Source organism: Perna viridis, chromosome 2 (assembly GCF_037379345.1).
Source record: "Perna viridis isolate PV_CMFRI_1.1 ecotype Kerala chromosome 2, ASM3737934v1, whole genome shotgun sequence".
Classification (NCBI taxonomy): domain Eukaryota; kingdom Metazoa; phylum Mollusca; class Bivalvia; order Mytilida; family Mytilidae; genus Perna; species Perna viridis.
In genome coordinates this window covers 49,676,497-49,702,955 of record NC_142446.1, presented here as the reverse complement: position 1 = coordinate 49,702,955, position 26,459 = coordinate 49,676,497, and the positions used below count along the sequence as shown (strand labels likewise).

General features: G+C 33.8%; 2 protein-coding genes across 7 annotated transcripts; one reads left to right on the top strand and one right to left on the bottom strand.

Moving 5' to 3' along the window:
• Positions 1-566: 566 nt before the first annotated feature.
• On the bottom strand, positions 567-16,887 carry LOC148625604 (uncharacterized). Of its 3 annotated transcripts, XM_088569210.1 has the most exons (13): positions 16,786-16,887; positions 12,302-12,926; positions 11,620-11,748; positions 10,338-10,382; positions 9,441-9,647; positions 8,886-9,083; positions 8,139-8,336; positions 6,666-6,860; positions 6,370-6,573; positions 4,037-4,332; positions 3,487-3,681; positions 3,097-3,229; positions 567-2,214 (listed from the first exon to the last, which is right to left on the bottom strand). In XM_088569210.1, exons 1-13 carry the CDS (start codon positions 16,801-16,803, stop codon positions 1,505-1,507), a joined length of 3,153 nt encoding a protein of 1,050 aa, XP_088425336.1. In that variant the 5' UTR covers positions 16,804-16,887; the 3' UTR covers positions 567-1,504. The 3 variants fall into 3 exon arrangements, with proteins under 3 accessions (XP_088425336.1, XP_088425338.1, XP_088425337.1); XM_088569212.1 differs by lacking the exon at positions 8,886-9,083; XM_088569211.1 differs by lacking the exon at positions 10,338-10,382.
• On the top strand, positions 16,844-26,392 carry LOC148625603 (uncharacterized). 4 transcript variants are annotated; one of them, XM_088569223.1, is made up of 6 exons: positions 17,028-17,050; positions 17,753-17,784; positions 21,739-21,797; positions 22,178-22,234; positions 25,034-25,814; positions 26,252-26,392. In XM_088569223.1, the coding sequence occupies exons 2-6, from the start codon at positions 17,759-17,761 to the stop codon at positions 26,262-26,264; spliced, it is 936 nt and encodes a 311-aa protein (XP_088425349.1). In that variant the 5' UTR covers positions 17,028-17,050; positions 17,753-17,758; the 3' UTR covers positions 26,265-26,392. The 4 variants fall into 4 exon arrangements, with proteins under 4 accessions (XP_088425350.1, XP_088425351.1, XP_088425349.1 ...); XM_088569222.1 differs by lacking the exon at positions 26,252-26,392 and having other exon boundaries at positions 25,034-26,019; XM_088569224.1 differs by lacking the exons at positions 17,028-17,050; positions 21,739-21,797; positions 26,252-26,392 and adding an exon at positions 16,844-16,950 and having other exon boundaries at positions 25,034-26,016.
• The last annotated feature ends 67 nt before the right edge of the window (positions 26,393-26,459 follow it).

The window sequence follows — 26,459 nt, the reverse complement described above, 5'->3', positions numbered from 1 at the left end:
GAAATTTGCATGCTTGTTTGAAATCTAAGATACTTCGGGGTTCGTTTGGTGTTCGTTTGATGTTTTTTTTCAGTATCGTATGGGATAGGGCCCTCGAATATGTTATGTAAGTATAAAATTGACTCGAATATGTTATAACAGGTAACTATTAAGTATGTTGTAACCAACTGATGACTGTTATAACATCCGTAACATGCATTATGAATGCTAACAGACCGTTAACTACGCTAAAGATATCCTTTGCATGAAAAAAAAACAAATAATTTTTTGGACCTCAAAAACCACGCGACTGTGCGCGTGGGTAAAATATTGTCATTGTAATTCATTAAATGTTCTACGTTCAAAAATATTGCACGTTTAATATCTTTTTTGAAAGAACTGCAATTATACCTATACAAGTTTTCAAATATGTAATCATGTACACATATGACGTAACCAGGAGAGGAAACTAGGTTTTGGATTCCCTCCCTTGTGTTGGAACATCTCATTTATTTTGTTCACAACTCGTAGATGTAAGTAAATGATGGCCTGGAACCCCCACCCCCGCTATTGAATCAATCACTGAATCTCTTCAATTTGAATTTTTAATTCTTCTGTACCTTTTGTTCATGAGTTCAAATCTATCATTAAAATAACAACAGTATTTAGTACATGTTTCAACCGCAACTTAAGATCTTGTACCTGGCACAGCTAGGGCAGCAATCCGCTGCAACAGCACGATTAACTACCGTAATAAAAAAGAATTTCTGGCAAAGGACCTCTGAAGATATTTGTAATAAGAAAGTTTCTAGATTTTAAAAAATGAAATTGGTCACCTTGAGCACATCGGAAAAAATAGTTGCTTCATACATTTTGAAAGTAAAAGACATATTCGGTTATTCAACACATCATCTTTTTTTTCACCCTGATTTCCTTTCCAATGACCCTTTAATTACTAATATACTGCAGTTACAAGTTAGTACTATTACTAGGGGTCAAATGGTAGCCTATGTTTGTATTTATCTGCGAAGAATTCTCAGTATTTGTCGATAAACGTTGGTATGGAAATTTGGCTTTCCGTTTGACTTGTAAATCAAATTAGAGAAATACTCACCCAAATACATTTAAAAATGTGCAAAGTAAATTTGAACTGAGTCTCGACCAATTGCAAATTTACACACGTGAAGTAAATGGATTCGCATCAACGAATATAAACTCTTGTGTCATTTGCCTAAATGCAAATAAACTTGATAATAAAAACTGGACTCATATGAAGAGCAAATCCAGAATGAAAATCATTAGCTGATAATATCTAAGGCAAATGATAAAATAAAAAAGATATTCCGTCGTTTTTAGTTAATTCTTGGTTACAATCACGTTTTCAATGTCATTGTCTCTGATTTTAAGTTCCAAGAAGTATCAAGTTCAAATATTTGTGATATGAGTATACAATGTATGTTAGGTAACATTATTCATTATCTTTATCTTGCGGACACATCAGTTAGCAGAAACGATCTCAATCCCTTTATTTATCTTTATCATCCGATCGATAAGCAAGTTTGTTTTTCGCTATTTGCTTATCAATTTTCTTTAATTCTTCAATTGTCTTTTCAACATTACCTCTTTTGATTGTGTAAGTTTCCATATTTTGAACATGTTGTACTCTTGACGGATGACATGCTGCCTCGAACGACCCCTGTAGTAAAGAACCCCAGCTACCAAGAAATGAAATAGCCTTATCAGTTTGTATATCGTGTATGCTTTCCTCAATTTGATTTTTAAATTGTAAATTGTCAAAGATATTGCCACAAAGTGCTAAATTGTGGTGAGGATAGCTTTTCACAATAACGCCTACCAACTTTATGATTGGTTTGTAAACGTTATCTTGAATGTATTTTAGATCTATTTCTAGTTCACTTTGGTCTACGTTTATTCTGATATCCTTTTGTTGTAACGAGTACATTTGTGTATTGTTTATCACATTCATGGTTACAGACGGAATATGAATAGTAAAATAGTTCTTGTCGACTTCAGACAAATCAGCCAAACGTTTCCAAAATTCCTCATCCATATACGCAAATTCAAAAGCTCCAATTTCAGTTGTTATTTTTTCTCCATAAACTTCACGAAAGGTTTGCGAAAACAGATTAGTAATTTGAATTGAAAAAGTTTTCTCAATTAATATCTGGTCAATCGCCTTGAAACTGCGAGCAAATGTGACATAAACCATTTGATCTACAAAGAAATATGGATCGATAGACGATTGATAAAATAATTAAGTAGCACTCCGGCTAAGAATCACGAAAATATGATTCATGGGTTAAAAGCCTACATATTTTTATTTTTGATATTTTGTTTAAAATGCTTTAGTAAACAAACATTAACATTTGGTTTATCATATAACCTGTGCTCATAGGAGATACAAATTTTATAGAATGCATTGTATAATTCAAAATTAAGAGAGATAACTCTGTGAATGACACTCAAATACGATAGAATCTATTGGATTTTCAATGTTGATTATCTCCTAAGAACAGGCAGACATGAATGAATAATTACACATTTCACAATATAGACCCATAAAACAACTTAATTACAAAAATAAAAATATGTAGCCTTTTTTGGGTCGTATCATATTCTTCAGATTTTGCATGATTCTTACAAAGATAGCTACTTAATTGGTTGAACTACTGTACTTCAATGATTTGCATTTTAAGAATTTCAAAACGAGATAGCATATATCTGATGAAGAGCTTTTTTGTACTAATTCGATAAGCTGATATTTTATTTTAAATTTGTTTGTATGAAGAGATCGGGAATCAAAGCAACACGAGTTGCCTTATTTGTGACAAGCACGCTACCATGAAGTAATAATGACACTAGAACACGTTTATTTATGGTATAAGATTGACTGAGGAAACTAAACTTTAAAAAAAGAATGTACAAGCTAGTAACAATCTATTCATTCTGAAGGTGAAAAGCACTTACAATTGTAAGACGTTCAGATATCTAAAACGTTCTGATACATAAAAAAAACAAAACAATTAAGATGTTTATAATTCTTCCAAGATTAAAGGAACAAGTCATCCGTCGCGTCTTACTCTTATTTAAACATACCCCTGACTAAGATAGACAGTAATTTCTCCTGTTCCAAATCTGCGTTTGTTTTCAATATGCTTAGAGGCCAGTGTAGATTAAATAATGCTTCTTGTTCGTGAACGACAGAGATCATCTCTTTTTTTATTCTAACCTGAAATATTTGAAGCTTTGTTGAATTACTCCTAAAAAGTGTTAATGAGAATATTTAATACTTAAACTACATTCCAAGTCATCACCTAAATTGATTTTATTAAAAACTCACATATCTTTAAGACGTCAATCATAAAATATCACATCACAAGGGTCCCTAGAAATGTCATATTAAGGCATTTTGAAAAGTTTGTTGTTGTTTGTAAGGGAGTTTCAAACACACCAGTGTCGTGATATGTATCTAGATTCTTTACTTACATCTTTAAATCTTTGGTGTTGCGATAGATGTAGGCATCTTGTGTACCAAACGTATGGAACGTTTAAAACCCAATACCACATATTACTTGGAATGACCAAACTGCATGCTTCACAAAGTTCCGTTAACAGTCTTTTTGTGTAGGATAAAGCCCCTATAACTACATTTGCATAAGGATCTTTTCCTTGTTCTATGCTCTAAAACATAATATTGTGTATTAGTAGTTATGTCTCAGTCTTTTTAAATCTTAGCATTCTGATCATTTAGAATTCATTCGCTTAATGTGCATCTGTTTATCAATGCTATATTTCCTTTGATTTTAATATCTGCATTATTTTTGCTAAACATTTGACTTGCCTTTAGAAAGTGACTCAAAAATAAGTAAAACATCAACTACTCGTTTTTATAATACGTGTTTCCAATTAGAGTACTTAAATATCGAACTGTAGGAAGTGCATCAAATTGACTATTATCAAATTTATAATTTTTTTTCTTCGTTAATGAGGAATAAAATATAACTTAACATTTTCGGCAGTATATGTTTAATATTACCTTTGAATGTTTTTTACTACAATATATGATGTTTGCTTCACAATTGTCCATGTACAAAATGTCTTTTCGTTCCTTTGTTTCTCTTAATAAATCCCATTTTCTTGCAGCATCTTTTCCGAAGAAAGTACTATTTTTCTGCAAGAGTACACCACCAACAAACCGGAAAACAGTAGCACTTCTTGGTATATTCTTTCTCTCTGATATTACGTTTCTATGGAACGATACCATGCATTCAGTTAAAGAAGTTCCTACATTTAATGTCACAACAAAAAATTTGTTGCTTGTTTTGCTCTGATCTGAAAGAGATGTATTTCTTCTTTAAGAAGTAGATAAATATACATATTGCAACAACCCCGTATAATTAAAAAAGGTCAGGCAGTTCTTTTACAACGTCGAATGTATAGAAAATAATTTTGCACTGACTGGACATAAACTATTGTATGGATGAGGCTAAAATCCACGAGAAAATGCCAGGGTACATGCAATTCGTACATCAACGTTAATGGGAAGTAAATGCACTATTTTTTACTTTAAACACCTATTATACTTGGCTTAAGTACCGTTTTAAGCCAAAATAAACTTATTTTAATTCAACGTTGGTGGTTAACAAACTAGAAACATAAACGTCACGTTTGAGACATTACAAATAAAAGTAGTATTTAGTATGAAAATGTATGTCACTGCAAAAATCTGTAGTATTAAATAGAACGGTTAAATCTTACATAAATTCAGTTTCGTTCCACTTTTAATTGATTTAGATATTTAGTGCAGAATATATGAACAAAATACGTAGTATATAGTCATGAGATACCGGAGTAAGTCCAAAGGCCTCTAGCTATTGAACATTTGAAATTTCATTAATAATTCATTCCTATTTAATGAAGCAATAAAGAATTTTAGTATATTTCGTATCTTTGACGATTCGTTCAGGGTTCGTTTTCATTTTGTTTTGTTTTGTTTTTTCCTTTTCCTTTAACAGGGAGAAAAATACATTTACACTGTATATCCGTTTCTTATTATAAAATATATTCTTTCATATGAAAAAAATGACCAAATGATCTGCTGACATTTAAAAGTGATTCAGTATTCCTTGGTGTGTATTTGCTCCAATTAATTAATTTATAGCTTACCTGAAATGGATGAAATAAAATGCAAGCTTACGTATTTCATCTCTGGTCAGGAAATATACAAGTGCACATCAACCTCACTATTTACATGAGTGTAAGTAAAATCTTATTAGATAAGAAAGGTTGGAGATAACGTGACTGAGATTATGATATATCATAGTTTTACATTGGCTAAAAAAATCGGGCGAAATATGTACGTCATGTACTTTATTCAGCATTGTTGAAACTGTGCACAGCGTGACGTTAATGAAAATATCCTAGAAAATAGACTAAATGATGAAGGGCGAAACAGAATTTACAATTAAAAATGATAAAGAGTGCAATTCAGTAGTCCGTAATTATGGAAGTTCAGCCACAAAAGCACTTCGACGAAAATGGTTCACGAAAACTGCTTACCTCGACATTTTAACGACATGAATAGGTGCCTTACATATCACGAAATATACTTTAAAGAAACACCATGATCCAAGGCCAATTTCAGAAATGGTTCCTTTCAGCCATTTATAAAAGTGCGCTATCAATTGCTCAATGTTTTGCTTTAATTTTGTTGGAAACTGAAAAAAAATCTACATAATAGGTGGTTACTAGACCTCCAAAACATCCCCTGGGCACTGGGACTCCCCCCATTTGATTCGACTTAACCATTTTATTTTGTATTAATTGTAAAAATATACATCGTTTCCTTTGTGTTTGTTTAACAATGTAATCTTTCAGACAATGTTATAATGTTAATTTTAATGTTCGGTTAAGAATCTCAGCGATCTACGAAAGTCTGTCTGCTTTACGTAAAGAACACATTCGATTAATGAATAAGATACTACTTCATTCTCAAATTGTGTTGGTCGATAAACTAAGTTAAAGCCTAGCCTAGACAGACAATAACTTCTTGCGTTTCGTTTTCATTACGTTATTTCGTTAAGCATATATTATAGAACTATTTCTATTAAATTAATTTAGGCCATTCGTGTTTAAGTAAAGAACATTAAATAAAATAAAACTCGGTGTAACTTAGTTACATTAGACTAATTGTTCCCTTCAGTTAAATCCTACGTTGATCTTCCTTAAGTGTGATTCGTTTTAAAGAGTAATCAAGGGAACCAAGTATTTATCGGTAATCAAAAGAATGTAATATTAAACAATTGAATTCAAACTTGTATGATATTCATTTCAGGCTCGCACAGTGCTAGTTTATACTTAAGCATATACCTATTAATCTGGATCTTGCCAGAGTTGACAACCACTTGTCTACATCAATAAGCACATGATTCCGTGAGGTATTCGTCATTCCTTTATATAAAGCTTCACATATAGCACATATGAAAAAATCACAATTGAAGCAAAGGAACTTCAGGCCCTCTTTACTATTACAAATTCCGCATACTTTATCGCTGATTTTTGTACCAACTTCCCCTACAAATAAAACAGGAAATGGTAAGATTTACATCCTTTCTGCGGTAAACAATATTATCTAAAATTCTAACCTTTTTAATGGAAATACTCACAATTTTTTGTTTCTGTTGGACACGCTTCTTCCTTTGTTTTTGTGGTTAGCTCTTTGACGTTATGCAGTCTACACTCCTTGATTTCAGTATGGTTAAGTCCACATTCTTTGCATAGATAAAGTGAATCGCATGTGTGACAGATAAACACTGCTAACTCTTTGTTGTGCTCTTTCATCTCACAGCAAGGTTTTCCATCTATGAAAAAAAGTTTATAGTTATTATTATTACGAAGAACAAATTGATGGAAATGATGGAAATCAAACCAATGGAACCAATAAATAAATAAAGAAGCCCCGTGCAGGTCCGGGTGTTAAAAGAATAGGCCTGCAGCAGCGCTAATCTTGTCGTAAAAGGCGACTAAATAGTGCTCAGAACCCTAGCCGGGGGCTAGGGCGCTCTGCCCACAGAGCAACTGGGATGTGTGCCCCAGATGGTGGAATGGGGTACCCCTGGCGTGTTACATGCTGGGGTTGTCAGGCTATAATACGGAAAACCTGACAGCAAACCATAGTGGAGCACCGTGTTGGAGATGCCACGTTCCTCGCACGTTAACGAACCCTGCTGTGGTATTCGATAGGAGTAGGAACCTTTCCTAGGAGGTTAAATTGCCCGACCCTACCCATCCCTTCTTTTTTTCTAATGGCAATCAAAATTTGTCGACCCTATTATCCTTGTGTCCCATCCCTCTTTTTCATTTCATCATCATTATTTCATGCTCATTGCCTGAATATAGCTGAAATACTGCTGCTCGGGCGTTAAACCCCAACAATCAATCATTGACTTTAGGTAGAATATATATAAACAGCAGCGTTTAACGGAAGAAAAGGGTACTTCAAGTGTCTCTAATGGCACTCTGAGATTTCTTAAACTCTTGAGTGATTCATCATATTTCATTCGTCCCGCCGATGTTAACTCGTTTACGAACCTATCATTTTCTGTAGCATGGAAGAAATTCCAAAGTTTCTGTAGACAAGAATGTGCGGTATTGTCTTTAACTAAGATAGACAAATTACCTATAGTCGGGAAGAATACGGTTATGATTTGATATAACAGGCATTTGGACGTCGCGTTGTACACATCGCCTTTGACTGACTTATGAGTTTATACGCATCCTTGTTTTTATTGTATCGTTCCCGGTTGATTTGTTTGTTTTGAAATACATGTACCACTTTAGGTCACGTACCATGTAAATTTAGTTCACGCCATTGATCCGTCATGGGGCATGCATCTGCCATAGAAATTAGCCATACTTTTTCCATAGACATTATCAAAACAATTATTTTTTTTCGCTTTAAAAGGTAATAAGTAGTTCTATAACGTTGACGAATCTTGTCTTTTGACATTATTGTTTTGAAATATAAATGCCTGGTGTTTATAAATTTTCCCTTTATACTAAAACATCATTAATTCCAACTATATAACTCAACAAAAATCAATCAATATCCAATATCTCTTATCTCAATTTTTGTTCACCTTGTTGACCTGTGACATGTGTTTGTACACACTCAACATTATGGCCCAGACCCTGATATTCCTCCTGATGTTCATTATTGCAACTTTTACATAAACCTTTGTTACATGTCCTGCAATGGAACTTGACTCGTCTTTGCTTTGAATGTTGTTTGTTTAACCCTATGCAATATCCTATCTGCGTTTGTTCAGAATCTATATCTAGAAGATAAAATAACCAAAAGCTGTTTGAAGAATCTATGAATTTGGGTCCCCATCTCCACTATGTGGTTCATAGGATAGTACTTACGAGTTTAGCTATAACTAAAACATTTCAATAGGTTAAAAATGTATTAAATGTATTGAATATATTTGGCAGTTTTGAGTATCCCGAGACATTAAATTTTACATCTTGAAATGTAAAGTAAATGACCCTTTATAAAAAGACAAAAACGATGATGTAACTCCGGATTGACTCTTTTTTTTAAATTAATATGTGTTATATATGTCTTTCCAGTTTAGGTATGGACAACACGTACAAAAGAAACATGCAATATTGTTATGTTTGAAAAAGGACTACCCTGCAACATGTGCAAGACCAGGTCATTAACGTTTTTTTTCCAATAGAATTATTATTTTTTACAAACTTAAGTTGTGTATTCATTAGTGCAGTTTACAGTGTGGTTTCCTATGGTATTCTGATTTTTCCTTTCTTTTTTTATTTAAAAGACAGTTTATGAATTCGAGGCATTTTGACAATTAAGTACTAACCAAGAACGCGTTCTTTTGGCATATAATCTTCAACAATACTGTCTATACAGTGTTTCTTAAACAAAGGGATTGTCTCATGCTTAAATTTACATTCCATGCATATGAATGCATTACAATCATGACACAGGAATATAGCTGGACCAGGTACAGTTACATGTCCACTCTTCTCACATGTCATCGATATTGTAGACTGACCAACTAAAATGAATTGTTGATATGCTTTAACAAAATCGTAAAGGTAAAATATTGTTATATTTCCAATAAGAAGTGTTTAAGAAGGTTTTTTATGAATATTGTCAATGTGTTTTTTATCTTTTTTCTAAGAACTAATATATGTTTTTGGAGGATAGTTGCAGGGGAGGTTTTTTGTTTTAGTCTTTCTTATGTTTTACAAAATAAGTTAAAAAGTCATAAACTTATGAATAATATGCTTGTTATATAAAATGTGTACCACTATCTAAATACAAATGATCCAATTGTTTTCGAAAAGTCAAAGTAAAGTGAAAGAAAGTTTAAACATTTTTTGCTAATTGACATTTTTTTAGATTTCTTTACCCGTCAAAGGCTGACTGTTTGTTTTCAAGTCTTGTGCAACTGGCAATGAGTTGTGATATTCAAAGTCGTCGATGGATTTGTGAAATTTATAACATTCATAGCAAAGGAATACATTTTCATTGTCAACACAGGTCTCACAGACGACAACAATTTTTCGTTTCAACCAACAAAATGTGCAATGGTCTGGAATGGGATTTGTGTAAAATGCTGCAAGTAAAAACCAAACAAGTGAATATTACAGATGAAGAATCAAATACAAAACACGTTTTTAATGGATATATATATATATAGTGGAGGTGGAGCTGCCATAGATGTCACAGCGGGGGGACCAACCAAACTCTTCTATAAGTTTACATTATCTTCCCTATATTAATTTATCCGACGAAGCAGTGTAGCGAAAAGAGTCGTCACATACTGAGACGTTTGTATAATTTTGATTTGTTATTCTACATAGTCAGATTAAGAAAAGCCAAAACTTGCAAATGCATAGTTGGGAATACATTGTAGCCCAAGTTATTATGGTAAAGGAGCGTTAGCGACGTCCTAGACATGTAGATCCACTGTCAAATGTTTTTTTTTTTCTGTCGGAAGTGACGTATTGTGGAAGTGTCATAAATAGTTAGGGTGTGATTGCTTGAAGCAGATTTTCATCATGTATAATAAAAAGTCTCGCAAATTTTCGTTAGTCGAGGCCACAGCAATATAAAAGCATGACGGTGCATATTTGATGAAGTTTAATGCAATTCGTGTACAAATAGATCCGTTCATCGTAGGCAAAGCCTAAAATCTCTTTACAAGTGTGTTTTCTGTTTCAATGATACCTTATGCTTTTATGTCTTTTTTTATATATATAGCATAACGTACTTATCTAATTAACCCTTCAATGTTGCAATTTACCTTGTATTGCAGAACTTGCTTCCTTTGTCTTGATATTTTCATTGTCTACAACAAATCTATTTCGAATTGCAGTAAACGAAAACAACAGTCAATTGAAATATTCCAAAGGAATATCCTTAGAAATAAAGTTTTACTCTCTACCTAATGATGTCGCTGAAACTATTTCTACATTGACAGTAAACTAACTCATATTGATTTCAACAAGGAGCACCCTGGAGCCTGAATCGCTAACCTGATTAAATATTGTCTTTTAAGAACAATTAATTTAACAGGAAAACTTTGGTAGAAATTATCATAAAGATCATTTCAGCAATTTGAAGTTTCTTTCTATCTATTACAGTTTTTAAGATATTGCCAAAAAATTAAAAAATACATCATTTTTCATCTTTCAAGGACATAACTCTTACAAGGAGTCGTCTGGTTTGGTTCCAATTGGTCCAGTGGTGTCAGAGGAGAAGACTTTTGAAAAATTGTTAACGACGACGACGGACGCTAAGTGACGGAAATTGCTCACCTGGATTTCGGCCTGGCGAGCTAAAACGTTATATTATAAATATCATAAAAAAATAGCTATGCTTCAACATTTGATGGGAATAATAGATCCTTCCTTTTTGATGTAAAAATTCCAATGATTTGGCAACAGAAAACCAAGATAAAATGATATGTCGTACATAACGGAAAGCAAAGAACCAAATTCTTCGAAAGGTTTTGTAAGAATCAGGCAATATAGGAAAAATCAGAAAACTGCATGTCAAAAACGCACCAATCTGACTATATAGTTTCATTCAATGATGATTTCTTTGTCTTAAAAGACCATTATTTGATCTCTGCACCGCTGGATTTATTAAGATTTTTGGCTTTGCAATTGAATGTTTAAAAATGAGGTTTTTGATAGATTTATCTACCCATGAAATGAAATGTTTATTTTCCAGTGCATTCCAACGAAATTATAACTCAGTTTACCAAAATAAAATGGAAAATCTTGTCTTTTTTCCTTAATTCTGATGGTGCACATAGTTGAATTACACTTTCAAAATGGTGTTTTTTTTTCACCATACTTCACTCACTGCCTAATTCTTACAGAGACTGACACCTACTTAGTAATGGTACAATTTGCTTGATATGTGATGAATGCCGCTGTGCAAGTTTGTTTACTGTTTACTCTTTTACTTGTATGAAGATGAATGAAACAAAATTATATTCATAAGAATTAAAACTGATCTAATTTGTATGCTTACTTGATAATTTGTAGGCTCTAATATTTTTTTATATTTTCTCTTACCTGGATCCTTTGGTTTAAATCTTGGGGACAATCGCGTCTTTTTGTTGACGTCTTCTTTGGCTTTAACTTCCTTTTTGTCCTTTTTGTCCTTTTTGAGAAGCGCAATTTGTGCCTGTCGTTCTAATTTTTCTAATTAAAGAGAGAAGTATCAACTTTTACATATATATATATTTTAAATATATCAAACTGACTGATAGAGATGATTTCGACTAAAACAAAGTTGACCATGTAAAAGACTTTTCCCTGATTTATTCAATTTGCAGGTCGGAAAAATCAAAACAAATGTTGAATGATGATTGAATAAGCAAATTGTAAAATGTATTGCGTTTTAAAGTATTAAAACCCGGATACCCTCAAAATTTTTCCATAATTCAATTTCCTTAAATTTGTACATTATATCACTAACTGTAGTTAATCTGACAATTTTTAAAGAAAATTCATCGTCAGATTTTGGACTAGAATTTTGTTATTTGTAGTAATCTGAAGCATTATATCTTGTATCTAATGAGGATTTTTAACAAAATATTTAAATAAACAATAGAATATTTAGTCAAAATTACAAAAAATGTAAAAAGTATTAATGCATAGTATCATTAACTTATTGCTCACTGATACTTAAGTAAGAGTCGTGGAGTATTTAGTGTATCTCGAGTGAATAGTTAATCTTCCTACTTTTACTAACCGATCTTCTCTTGATACCACTTCTCTCTCTCTTTGAACATGTTGTCGAGTTGTCTTTTTGTATAGACCAAAGAACCGTTAACAAATTTCATTTCAACGAGATTGTCGAGTAAATTCTCTCTTTCACAACTTTGTGTGTTATCGATGAAACTATATCGCCTTCCAAATCGTACAACATTGTAACGTAAACTTTCAGGTCCCTGGCTTAAAAAGTCAACAACATCTGGAACTACATCTTGGGGAAGCTTATCTTTTTTTGTAAACACAAGATAAATGTTGTTCATAACATCTTTGCCAAATACTCTAAAGAAATTATCAAATAGTTTTGCGTCTTTCTCGGAAAATCTATCGTCTGCTGGAATTACAAATACGAATGCATGAATACCCAGAAATGCTTGCTCTAAACATGTTTGTATTAAATTTCTTTTTCCTAAAAATGTTTTCAATTCTGGTGTGTCCACTACATTAATTCTGACATGGTCACTTGCTTTGATAGTAGAAAAAGTTTTACATTCTTGATTTACATTTATCTGGAACTCGGTGTTGAAATTGTTTTCGCCCACTAGAGTATTCGCCGTTGCACTTTTACCGCTGGTATGTCCACCAATTACAACAATGTTTAAATCCTTAATAAACAAAATGCTACATTTAATTCATACACACACAAATACAGTTGGTTTACTAGTATGAATCAATAGATTCAACCCATCTTAAAAGGTTGATCTTGAACACTTTATCTGAATAGATCTGAAAAGATCAGATTGCAAGTGGGCAAATATTTTTTTTTACTGTGAAAGTACTATTTTTCGTGGTTTTCGTGGGTAGGCTAAACAACGAAATTTGGTCCCTAACGAAATGGAGATTTCCAGTGATGTGTATACTGAAAACCTCAAAACAACGATTTCAAGAATCCATGAACTTGTGTTTCTTCCCTCATTCTCGAAAATTTGTATCCACAAATAAGGTACTTACACAGTAGTTGCTTAATATATAGCACTAAAAATAATAAAATAACATCATCACTGTTTGACCACCAAATCCTTCTTAACTATTGGTAAATTCTGGCTACAAGCAAAAATTACATATAGCACAAAAGCAAAAATGTAACACTAACAGGGATATTTTGTAAAGGGTATAGCCCTAAATATCATTTGTAATTGCAAAATATATTTATCATCTGTAAACGGCTAATGATCGCTTTGATAGTTCAAAGAACCAATCAAACAGAACTGAAAAACCCTTTCTCTATAAAGGTCATTCTGTTCATCATTCCTGCCAGGATTGCCAAATCTAGGTTGAGTATTAGTAGTGATGTGATAAATGCCAAACCCGTATCAAATTTAGTAATAAAAACACGTGTACTTTTAGCAGAGTTTATCATTTAAAAAGGCTAACCAGAATTTAGATCGCGTAAGTTGGCCCTCTTTTTCAATTAAGCGAAGTCAAATTTGAATTATTTTATGAAGATCGTCTATGTACAATGCCTGCCTGATGTGGTTTGAACATGAGCGAGCAAACTATCGAAAATGCCGAAATCTCCAAGTGGATTATTACTTTTCATGTACATCTACATGCCCAGCCTTCCAATACAAAATATCTGAAGTGGTTTAGAAGGAATCGCACCTACGAGTAATGAAATAAAACATTTAAAAAGTTAAATATTAGTAAGTTAACAAGCACTTAAATGAAATTTGATGCAATTGAGTATTCAAAGCATATGATTGTACTGTACTGTAGAATAAAGTTCGAATATTAAATGCTTCTTTGTTTTTATCGTGGATTGTTTAACAACTACGTAGCAAGACCCGATCATTCACTGATTTCATTTTTGTCAATATGGCTTATTCTTATACTGAGTAACCAAGGAGTTTTTCGGCATATTCACATGCATACAATCATTATAAAAATCTCAGTCATGATAATGTAAATATTCTAAAAAAAAATGGTTGAAAAAGTTAAATGTCTATGTACTGTATTAGTCGTATAAATTGACGTTATCTTACAATTGGTCTTCCGACGCTTCATCGAATAGGTTACAACTGATTTTATCGTGTAATCAAGGGAATAGAGTTAATAGTTTTACAAAACATTTTTTTCAGGTTTATTTTTAGAACATTTTTATATCGATACAGCAAAAAGCTGAGAACGTCACGCTCTTAGAAATTGCCAACACAACAATTCCGTCTAGAAAGGATCATATTTTCATCGTTATTTCAATATTATATGTTTGTGATTATATAATAAGGAACATGGTATATGGTTGAAGCAAATATAATGTTATTCATAAGCAACAATCTTTTATCAGACTAGTCATTTGTTTAAGAAAAACTTTAAATTTAGGGAAAACATACACCTAAATCTAAGCTGTAAACAGAGTCGCTTTTTATAATATCAGTTTTTGTTTTCTACTAAAGAAAGTGAAATCTACACGGATTGATTGATTGATTGTGGGGGTTTAACGCCCGAGCAGCAATATTTCAGCTATATTCAGGCGATGAACATGAAATTATGATGAAATAAACAATGGGATGGGACGCAAGGGTAATGGGGTTGACAAATTTTGATTGGCCCTGAAAAAGGGAGAGGTGGGTAGAGTCGGGCAATTTAGACTCCTGTGGCGGAGCATTATGGTTCCTACTCCGGGAGAACACCACAGTAGGGTTCTTTAACGTGCGAGGAACGTGGCATCTTTCCCAACACGGTGCACCACTATGGTTTGTGGTCAGGTTTTCCGTATTATAGCCTGACAACCCCAGCATGTAACACACCAGGGGTACCCCATTTCACCACCTGGGGAACACAACCCAGTTGCTCTGTGGGAAGAGCGCCCTACCCCCCGGCTAAGGTTCTGAGCTGAGCACTATTTAGTCGCCTTTTACGACAAGCTTAGCGCTGGTGCAGGCCTATTCTTCTGACACCCTGACATGCACGGGTCAATATCTACACGGAAAAAATAAATAACATTTGTTTTCATATATTTTTTACTATTTGTTTAGGATAAAAATTTATATTTTTTACTATTTGTTTAGGATAAAAATTTACATTTTTATGCAGTTGTTTCACAAAACATATGAAAAATTATATGTTCCAATTTTTCCTGCGTAGGGGACATTCACGGACAATACCGGGCAACGTAAAGCTTGGAAAATTAAAAGACCCACAATGCAGAGGAACTACCAATAACATACATAAAAATCACAGTACAATAATCACTAGAAATCGAGAAAAATGAGGAATTATTGCTTCTTTAAACACACCCGACACAGTGTTCGTCGAAAAAGTGAATGAAAAAGTAAATTTTTGACAGATAAAAACTGTTTGTCTTACTGTAAATAAATGACAATATCGATTAATCAGATTATGACAAACGACCGTTGAATGTTGCAGTAATCTTCTATTGCCTATATCTGTTACGTTTCAATTTCTAGCAGGCCGTGAGATTTAAATGGCGGAAACTTCCTCAAAATGTTTAATAGTCTTCATCATGACCTTATTGCCATTTTTGGAGATTCTTTTTCCAATATTGCTTCAAATTTACTCCTTTCTTTTAGACAGGGTTAACGACAACCCAACAATCGCGAATCTTCTGTTCATTTTAACTTGAAGTTCGAATGTACGCCAAGTATTTTCATTCTTATCAATAATGATAATTGATGCACTCTTTGAAATCCAATATGTCATTTTATATTTATCTTTTCAATATCACTCATATTGTGTATTTCCCTATCGATTATATTTTGCTATAACTTTAAACCTTTTGAAATCTTATGGCATTACTTTTCATTAATAAACATGACGTTTGCGTTTAACCTGTGAAATGATTGTTTGTTTGTTGGGGTTTAACGTCCGAGCAGCAATATTTCAGCTATATTGAGACAATGAACATGAAATGGATGATAAAATGAACATGAAATGAAAAAAAAAGGATGGGTCACAAGGATAATAGGGTCGACAAATTTTGATTGCCACTGGAAAAAGGGGGATGGGCAAGGTCGGGCAATTTAGACTCCTGTGGCGGAGCGCAAAGGTTCCTACTTCTATCGAACACCACAGCAGGGTTCTTTAACGTGCGAAGAACGTGGCATCTTTCCCAACACGGTGCACCACTATGGTTTGCGGTCAGGTTTTCCGTATTATAGCCTGACAACCCCAGCATGTAACACGCCAGTGGTACCCCATTCCACCACCTGGGGCACACATCCCAGTTGCTCTGTGGGCAGAGCGCCTAGCCCCCGGCTAGGTTTCTGAGCACTATTTAGTCGCCTTTTACGACAGGCTTAGCGCTGCTGCAGGCCTATTCTTTTAACACCCAGATCTGCACGGGGTACCTGTGAAACTTTCCAGATAGTTCAGAACGCCATAACCAAAATAATTATACAATGACTCTTCTTGGAAGAATTTTTTGCATTTTAATATATCAGAAATAAAAAGAAACAAACTTAATGAAAGCCCCGGTAGCAATTCAAGAAATGGTAAGCTACTCACATTCGTTGTGGGATCCATAACTTATAACATTCCTATAAAGTGATCAAATGTAAGGGATCTTTAAAATGGTTAATATAGTTAAATATTATCTACCTGTCGAAGTTATTAAATGTCTGTACCTTACCTATTATCAAATGTTATGTTAAAAACGGGAACATATATGAGGTAAGCAAATTTTGTTAATACAAGTTATGTCATATGTTTTAGATTTTTTATTGATTTTCTTTAAAGATTGAACAATTAAGATACCAAAGTCTAAAACTTGGTAAGAACAGTCAAATCTTTAAAGTGATTTAATATGCATAAAGGTGTGTTCTGCTATGGAACAGTTCTGATTTCAACAATTTATTATTTGTATTTTATGTATTAATTTACTCACATTTAGTTGTACTAAGTATCCTATACTTTGATATAGTGCTTATCATATTCCTAAACACGCATCTCCCCCCATTTAAAATATAAATACATTCTTTAACCCGGCCTTAGCAGGCTCTGAAAGCTGTCCATTTATTTTCTACAATATGTAATCGTCTTGAACGTCATAAAAAAGAGGGTGTCAATGCAAAAAACAGGCAGTGTGTAGCATATGACATTTTATTTTTAAAAAGTTTTCATCCACTTTTATCACAAATGCATTCTTTCACAACGTGGAATGTTGTTATTTGATTAAAGAACAAAATATTAACAAAGGAAGCATTGAAATTCATTGAAACATTTGGCTGCCCTGTTAGGGAATATTAAAATCCTTATATGAAATATTGGCGATTAAAATATACTTTTTAACATACATATGATACAAACAATACACTGGAACAAAAGATATCAGTGGAAATAGATTATATTGTGCCACTCATATCATACGATTTGCATGCTTTTTACAGCCTTATAAGTTATCCAAACCTAATATTTGTGTCCGAAAAATCTTCCTGTTATATGCCTTTTAATTAGTTTTTAAAATTTTCTACAGGTATTGATGATTAAAGAACCATATGGCAACAGGTAATATTTTGTGTATTCTTACATAACATGTTTATGTTAACACTATGATTCCAACAATTTAAATATCATTTGATGTATTAAAATTCTAGTAACAGAAGTTTTTATCTGACACATACTGGTACTTAAATATTACCATTATTTTTTTAACCGATGTTGTGGTTTTAATGATGTATTTATTTTCAATTTTTATAAACTTCAAAAATACAGACAAACAGTATTCATGGGAGACTTTTGTAAAATTGATGCGTTATTTCAATGTATTTTTGTATCAAGGTACACCTAGACACACATATTGAGTTCTTGATAGAGATTCCTCATACTTTGTAAAAAAATAATTCCAATTCATCTACCAAATAAAGACAAGATGTTTTCAAAGTGCTGGAATTTTTGATCGACAACATATTTGTCCAGTGTGGTTGGACGCGTTTTTCAACAAACGGACGGCATTCCAATGGGAACAAATCATGCCTCTCTACTTGCTGATCTATTCCTTCACCCCTATATTTATGAGCCTGACTTTATAGCTGATCTGATACGAAAGAAAGAACATCTGTTAACCAGATCCTTTAATCTCAGTTTTCGCTATATAGATGATCAATCTTAGTCTCTGGGATTTGAAACATCGCATCTATCTAAGAGAACTTGAGATAAAAGATACTACAGACATTGTGAAGTCAGAAGTATATCTTGACCTACACTTAGAGGTCGGTGGAAAGGGAAAACCATTGAACGAACTTTACGACAAATGTGATGACTGTTCATGCCGAGACTTTCCTTTCATCTGTGGCAACATCCCTTCAGTACCTGCGAATTGAGTTTTAATATCACAACTCAGACATTATGCCAGAGCTTGTTGTAACTATGCGGACGTTTTTGTATAGCGCTAGACTTCTTACCATTAGTATTATATTCTAACAAATAGGCTTCTGGAACAGGGTTATTTTGCTACAAGATTGAAGTCATCACTACAGAAGTTTTATGGTCGTCATCACGAACTGGTGGATCGGTACGGTGTATCCATTTGCACAATGAAAACTGATTTGTTCAACGTGTCATAGTTTTCCTCGCTTTTTGATCTACCTCGGACTTGACTCTTTATGAGCATCTCTGTGGTGTTTCTAGAAAAACAGAGGACGCTTACCCGTCCGATGCACCTGTTGCAAGCTCCCAGGTTTTGAGTCGGAGTTGCTTATTTACTTTTGTTACTTTGTAAGTAATATTTTAGTTACTTTATGTTCTTTGTTGTGTATGTGTCTGTTTTCTATGTCTGGTCTTTGTCCCTGGATTACATTCTTTTGATTTCCGCTAGAATTTTTGTTCCCTTGATGCAAAAGAAGACCAGTAAAGGAATATTCAACCATCAATTAGAACCATAGTTGTAGAATCAGCTGCAGTCTGTTACTGAATAATTTCGATACAAAGATTAATTTAACACCATTATATAGGTTAGCAAAACCGAACAAGAAATTATTAGCTTTCACATATAAAAGACAGGGAAAAATTGCAATCCTATTAAATTTAATTTTCTTATATCAGGGAGACTAAATCATACAACTTTTTAAATATTTAGTCCCATATGGTCAAAATATCCAAGCTTTCCACTCCTCCACTTTTCAAATGTTTCATATGTTACCTGTTTATTATTCATAGATGAGCAGACGCTTACCTCTTTCTATAATGGCATGTTTCGATTGATGCTAATTAACACTAAAGTTACTGTCTGTTGCCATTTTGTTTCTTGTATTAAGTAGCAGTCTTTTTAAAATTCAGACTGAAGGTGATTCATGCATGTCAAAAACCCAACGAATTTAGTTTCAATTCTTATTTAGAAACAGTTCCTGTTTACACAACCAGTCTTAGTATTTCATTTGGTTGTAGCACTTTTGAGATAAAAAAATTATAAAGATTGTGTATGCAATTGGCACCTTGCAAGATTTATTGTTCTTGATTTGGTTTGACTTGGTTGATTTTAGTGGGAGATTAAAGGGTAGTTTTCTCAAAAGTACAAATCTAAATACAGAAAGGACAATTGTCACGTAAAAATTAGGCATAAGTAGAGTAAAAAAGCATCGTTTGTTCCGTTTGTTTTTCTACACCACGAAATTACTTTACCATAGGCAACGTCTGTATTTTATATGTGTATGGACTAATGCTTAAGTAAAATTTTAGAAATTGTGTTTCTTCATTTTAAATATGTTTTGCTTGCCTATGGTGTTGATGGTACGTAGTTTGTGTAACCAGTAACTCAAACTAACGTCCAAATGTTACCCTGAGCTTGAATACAGAAATCTGTTTACTTAATCAGTGTTTTATATCGAGCATACATGTAAGTCTGAAATGTTTGTCCGGTTCCATAGAGGTTTCAAATTTCATGAACAGGTTTGATAATACTGTGAAGTCAAATCAAGTCCTACTATGGCGTGGTCAATTTCACAAACGTGTACAACTCGGTCCCTAAGGTGTATATAATTTTCAAATATCCAAAAAACTGTTTAACTTAATATTATGAACTTGTTTGACCTAAATGTGAGTAACTCGAATATTCTAAGATATAAGGTTCATGTTCATTATTGTTCTGTTCAGAAGTGAATAAATTAAGTGATACAAAGCCGACCTCAGAAAATTATAATTGTTATTAGTGATTAGTTTTTTTTACACCTAACTTAGAATGTAGTTAGTTTTGTAGGTGAATTTCTGGCATGTTGGGCTTCGTTAATAAACCCCTAAGGGTCGAAGTTTGATTCCTCAGTTTTCCTCATAAAACGTACATGCCACAGACGCTTACATATTCGTAGGACTCGGGACCGTGCCTAGTTTAACAAACATGCACATGAGACATACGTAAATTTTTATGTTGATAATGTTCCCAAGTTAACCATTACGCGAAGCTCCAACAACCTACGGGTTTTACTTTAATCCTACATGTAGTATGCATTTACAAAGGGTTTTACTTAAATCCGTTATGGTATTATGCATTTGCCTTACAACAGGGTCCATTTTATCTAATGACATGTCATGATCAGGGTTGTAATTTTTACCCTTGTCAATATAATGATTTTTTTTTCTTAATTTTATCAATGTGGAATGTATAATTCACTTGTCACACACTGGTTCTGATACAAATCATCTTCTGTCCTAACACATGTTTAAGTATAACAGTGTAGAAATATAAATCATTATTAACTAACTTACTACAATATGTATAGAAATGCCCATCCTTTATGAACCACAAATTTCGACAACTGGTCATTATGGACAGGATATCCCTACATTTCGTCATTACAAAAAAGCCCCGTGCAGGTCCGGGTGTTAAAAGAATAGGCATGCAGCAGCGCTAAGCTTGTCGTATAAGGCGACTAAATAGTGCTCAGAAACCTAGCCGGGGGCTAGGCGCTCTGCCCACAGAGCAACTGGGATGTGTGCCCCAGGTGGTGGAATGGGGTACCCCTGGCGTGTTACATGCTGGGGTTGTCAGGCTATAATACGGAAAACCTGACCGCAAACCATAGTGGTGCACCGTGTTGGGAAAGATGCCACGTTCCTCGCACGTTAAAGAACCTTGCTGTGGTATTCGATAGGAGTAGGAACCTTTGCGCTCCGCCACAGGAGGCTAAATTGCCCGACCTTACCCATCCCCCCTTTTTCCAGTGGCAATCAAAATTTGTCGACCCTATTATCCTTGTGACCCATCCTTTTTTTTTTTCATTTCATGTTCATTTTATCATCCATTTCATGTTCATTGTCTGAATATAGCTGAAATATTGCTGCTCGGACGTTAAACCCCAACAAACAAACAAACAAACAAACAAACGTCATTACAAAATCATATCCATGCATTATGAATTTTAAACCGGGTATCAATACGAGACCATTATGAATAAATTTAAGTGACGTACATTCCTTACAATAAGTGACAACTTTCATTAGTAGTTACCTAATAATTCAATTAATTAGATTAAGAGATTTAAAGTTGCTGAAAGATGGTACTGAGACTGAGTATACTGAATTGTTAGGTATGTTTAATCTTGTTCTATAAACGATTGTTTGGGGAATTATTGGAAAAGACATCAAAACCTTCATGATTTAGTTTCATAAAAGTTTGATTCATCGAGATATGAAACTTATTTTAAATTATGGTGAAATCATACGTATTAATAATAGACGCTGACTATGTCCTAAAATGAAGTTGGTTAATAACAGTATTAATGCATGGCCTTTTCCATATTGGTCCTGTAACATATCCTTAGTATTAATAATGGCCTCGGATGGCTGTAATGGCCCTCAGCGCTGCCATGGGCCATTACAGCCATCTTTGGTTATTATTAAAACATCGGGGATGTTTTTCCCTCCGCATATAACTAAGTTTATTAAAAATCAAATCAATGTATTGCAGGAAAAATATATGATAAAGCAGCAGATGAACATGCACATGTTGTTCGAAACAAGCCAGGTTAGTATTTTGCGTTCAAATTATACTCTTTATCCCTCGTTCATCAACCAGTTTCTTATAAAACTTCAAAACCTCAATACAATTTATTGTACATTTTATATATAGTATTATTTCACGTCGTTTAATTGAAATCGCCCAGTGGGGGTCCCGATGTCGAAAGAATAGACCCGCAGCAGCAGCGACTAAATAGCGCTCAGAACCCTGATTAGGGCTAGGGCGCTCTACCAACAGAGCAATTGTGTTGTGTGCCTCAGGAGGTGGGATAGGGTATCCCTGGGATGCTTCATGCTGGGTCGTCAGGCTATAATACAGAAAACCTGACCGCAAATTATAGTGGTGCAACTTCTTGAGTAATGCCACAATCCTTGCACGTTAAAAACCCTGCTTTGGTATTCTATGGGAGTAGGAACCTTAGTGCTCCGCCATAGGAGGCTTAATTGCTCGATCCTACCAACTCTCCCTATTTCCAGTGGCAATCGAAACCGTCCACTCTATTGTCCTTGTGACCTATCCTAATTTTTTTTCATTTCATTATCATTTCATGTTCATTTTATCATCCATTTCATGTTCATCGCCTTGATATAGCTGAAATATTGCTGCTCGTAAAACCCCAACAATCAATCAATCGAAATATTCTATTATATATAGCTTTATTAATACATTATCCGATTTCATCTATCGACATAATCAAATACAAAAGTACCAATCACATATGATATAGCAAATTATGATATGCTGCTGTACACGTGCTTCAAAGAGTTACCTTGCATCAGCAGCATTGAAAGCAAATTCAGAAGATCTAAATCCAAATAAATTGTATATACCAAGAGTATCAAAATAGAATGCTAAATAATAACGGCGGTATTTTCATTATGAGTTTTACCGCGTCGAGATGTCATTTAAAAAAAATCTTTTTTCCTTTTTTGCAAATATAAGCTTCAATTAAATTTGTAACATGGCTTTAAGTATTCATACAGCTATATTGGTATATCTAAAAAAAAATGCAAATCTTTGCTTCCAACAGGAGTAAACGTAGCTTCTCGGTGATTCTAATGAATAATAATTTGTTCTCCTTCCTATTTTCCAAGGAAACGACGAATTTCTACTAATGTCTCATCGACAGTAATCAACTATCAAAAAGTCTCTGCTTGACACGTCTTCTCCATAAAGTTTTATTTCTGAATTCGTGTTTTGGCTTTACTTAATCTCAATTTTATTCGATTCTTTTTATTATAACTTATTCATTGTTAATATCTTCTCTACTGTATTGAAATTTGTTTTCTATCGTTCTATCTTGCTCGGCTTCTCACAATTGGGCGTCTGGAACAGGGTTGCGTTGCTACAAGATTGACGTCTACAGATCTAGAAGTTTAATAGTCGTCATCATGAACTCGTGGATCGTTACGGTGTCACCATCTGCACTGCACCATGAGAATCGATTTGTTCACCGTATTATAGTTTTCCTTTCCCCTTTCGTCTACCCCAGACTTGACATTTTATGAGCAACTCGGCAATCTTAAATCCCTTGAATACTCTTTTTACTGATTTTTACCCTGATATTTCCATTTGTTACAAGAAATTTCCTCTTGACCATTGTCTAGATTTTAAGAATTCAGTAATATTGTTATTAACCTTTATCTGCAACGCATAGCCGAAAAAACCTGCCTCCCTACAGATAAGCAAAATGTAAAACATATTTCTTAAGACATAACTAGATCGGTTGATATTGTTTGTTTGTTTGTTGGGGTTTCACGTCCGAGCAGCAATATTTCAGCTATATTCTGACGATGAACATGAAATTGATGATAAAATGAACATGAAATGATGATGAAATGAAAAAGGAATGGGACACAAGGACAATGGGGTCGACAAATTTTGATTGCCACTGGAAATAGGGAGAGGTGGGTAGGGTCGGGCAATTTAGCCTCCTGTGGCGGAGCCTTATGGTTCCTACTCCGGTAGAATACCACAGTAGGGTTCTTTAACGTGCGAGGAACATGGCATCTTTCCCAACACGGTGCGCCACTATGGTTTGCGATCAGCTTTTCCGTTTTATAGCCTGACAACCCCAGCATGTAACACGGCAGGGTTACCCCATTCAACCACCTGGGGCACACATCCCAGTTGCTCTGTGGGCAAAGCGCCCTAGCCCCCGGCTAGGGTTCTGAACACTATTTAGTTGCCTTTTACGACAAGCTTAGCGCTGCTGCAGGCCTATTTTTTTAACACCCGGACCTGCACGGGGCATATCGGTTGATAAAATAATCAGGGTACACAAGTATACGTAATGTGCAACTACCAAGTGACGGCACCTTCTTACTTTTCTTAACATGCTGAAGTCAACAAAGACAAAAAGAGGAAAACATCCGTTTATTGATCACTAAAACTTTTGATGACTGTTTTAATGCTGCAGTTGATGCAAGTTGATGCTTTTTGATTACATGAGTACAGCATGCCAAAATTTTCAAAATTGATATGATTGATAGTTTTTTTTATTTGATAATGCCTTTTTTAATAATTTTTATATTTTGTTTTTATTTTGTTATTATCAAAATTTACCATACATGTTCAGCAGTGATGTGTAAAAGATATAATTTTAGTTTCAGCTTGATCAGTCTAGGTTGTTGCAACATTATTTCCATTATCAAATAAAGTGAAAATCAGAAGAAAAAGGAGTATTTGTGCGTAATAGTAAATTACTTTATGTTTCATATAAATTTGTTTACAATGTCATTCTTGTCTTTCAATTTACAATCATAATGACAATATGGTATTTCTATTTCTTATTTCTTGTTACAGATTTGACAATGATGTTAATGGGAAAAGTTGGGTCAGGGAAAAGTTCATGCGGAAACACTATCCTTGGTGAAAATATTTTTAAAGCAAAAGTTGGTTTTCAAGCTATTACTACTGCATGCACTGAACATATGAAAATACTTTATAACCAGCGTGTGACAGTTATTGACACCCCAGGATTTCTAGACACCGATGATACAATAGAAAATCAAATGACAAAATTACAATCATTTGTAAAGATCTTTAGAAATGGTATCGATGTTCTAATAATTGTGTTGTCTTTAAAAAAACTAACTGACGAAGATGAAATTGATGAACTAGAAAAGTACCTTACTTTGTTTGGTTCAAATCATTACAATCATGTTGTAATACTATTTTCGTTTGCCGATTACCTAGATAGCTACTATAAGATGACTGAAAAAGCATTTTTCAACCATATGTCTGCAAATTCCGACAAATTTGCTAGCCTCCTAGAGCAATATAGCCGTCGTTGCGTATGCTTTGACAATGTTCAAAGAAACGAAAAACAGGTTAAGGATTTATTAGATATGTGCTGTCAATTGCAAGAGATGAATAGTTTCGGAAAACTCAAGCTATCAAAACGAATAAAAACCCCGGAATTCCAAGAGGATGACTTTCTCTCGATGGAGATTAAAGAATCGTACGAAATAAAAATAAAAAAGTTGGAAGACTTAGTAAGTGCACTCAAAAAAGAAAATGAAGACCTAAAGGAAGACTTACACAAGGAAAGAAGTAAAAACAAGAATTCTAAAAGCGAAATTTGGTATGTACGTTACTGTAACTGTAACTGAAAGCAAGTTCGCCCAGTCTTTTTATTTCAGTTTTTGCTATATATGTGACGTTATTTCTCTGAACATTTCTCATTTTGTTGATAATCTTATCTATTCCAAAGACCTTGAAATAAAAGTCACAAAAGACAAATCTAAGGCTGGCGCGCATATTGAACTTCATTCTCAAAAACACATCAGCGGAACATTAAAATCATATTGATATCTAACTCCTTTCTCGCAGATGTGAATTTTGTCGTATAGTACGACATGTGTCTTGCAAGAAGCAGAATTTAGTAATAAAATAAATATAGTGAATGTTGCATACACACATTAATAAAATTAACACCGGTTTTATTTGCAAGATAGAGCGAACGTATGTTTTAGTTGATCCCACAACTGAGGGCATTCATTTTTTGTTTATTTATTGCAGTTCATTGTCATGAACAATCTGTATGTCAACTGAGCATCGACGGGAAGAATACAGGACTACTGCATTGTTAATATATAGAACGTAAAACAGTTGTAAAATGTTACATATAGATATGTCTTGAAACTATTCCCGTGTTAGATTGGTAGTTGGTTTTTTTTTTTTTTTTTTTTTTTTGCCTTTTTCCGACAACCAGACCAAAACTGCAACA

Excerpts from the sequence above, each read along its gene's own strand:
- LOC148625604 (XM_088569210.1), bottom strand. Across the intron at positions 11,749-12,301 it reads GTGGTATCAAGAGAAGATCG|AAAAATTAGAACGACAGGCA; the intron begins GTTAGTAAAAGT and ends CTCTTTAATTAG. Across the intron at positions 2,215-3,096 it reads ACTGTCTATCTTAGTCAGGG|ATCAAATGGTTTATGTCACA; the intron begins GTATGTTTAAAT and ends ATTTCTTTGTAG.
- LOC148625603 (XM_088569222.1), top strand. The coding sequence starts at position 17,759 with ATGATTAAAGAACCATATGGCAACAG. Across the intron at positions 21,798-22,177 it reads TGAGTATACTGAATTGTTAG|GAAAAATATATGATAAAGCA; the intron begins GTATGTTTAATC and ends AATGTATTGCAG. Across the intron at positions 22,235-25,033 it reads TGTTGTTCGAAACAAGCCAG|ATTTGACAATGATGTTAATG; the intron begins GTTAGTATTTTG and ends TTCTTGTTACAG.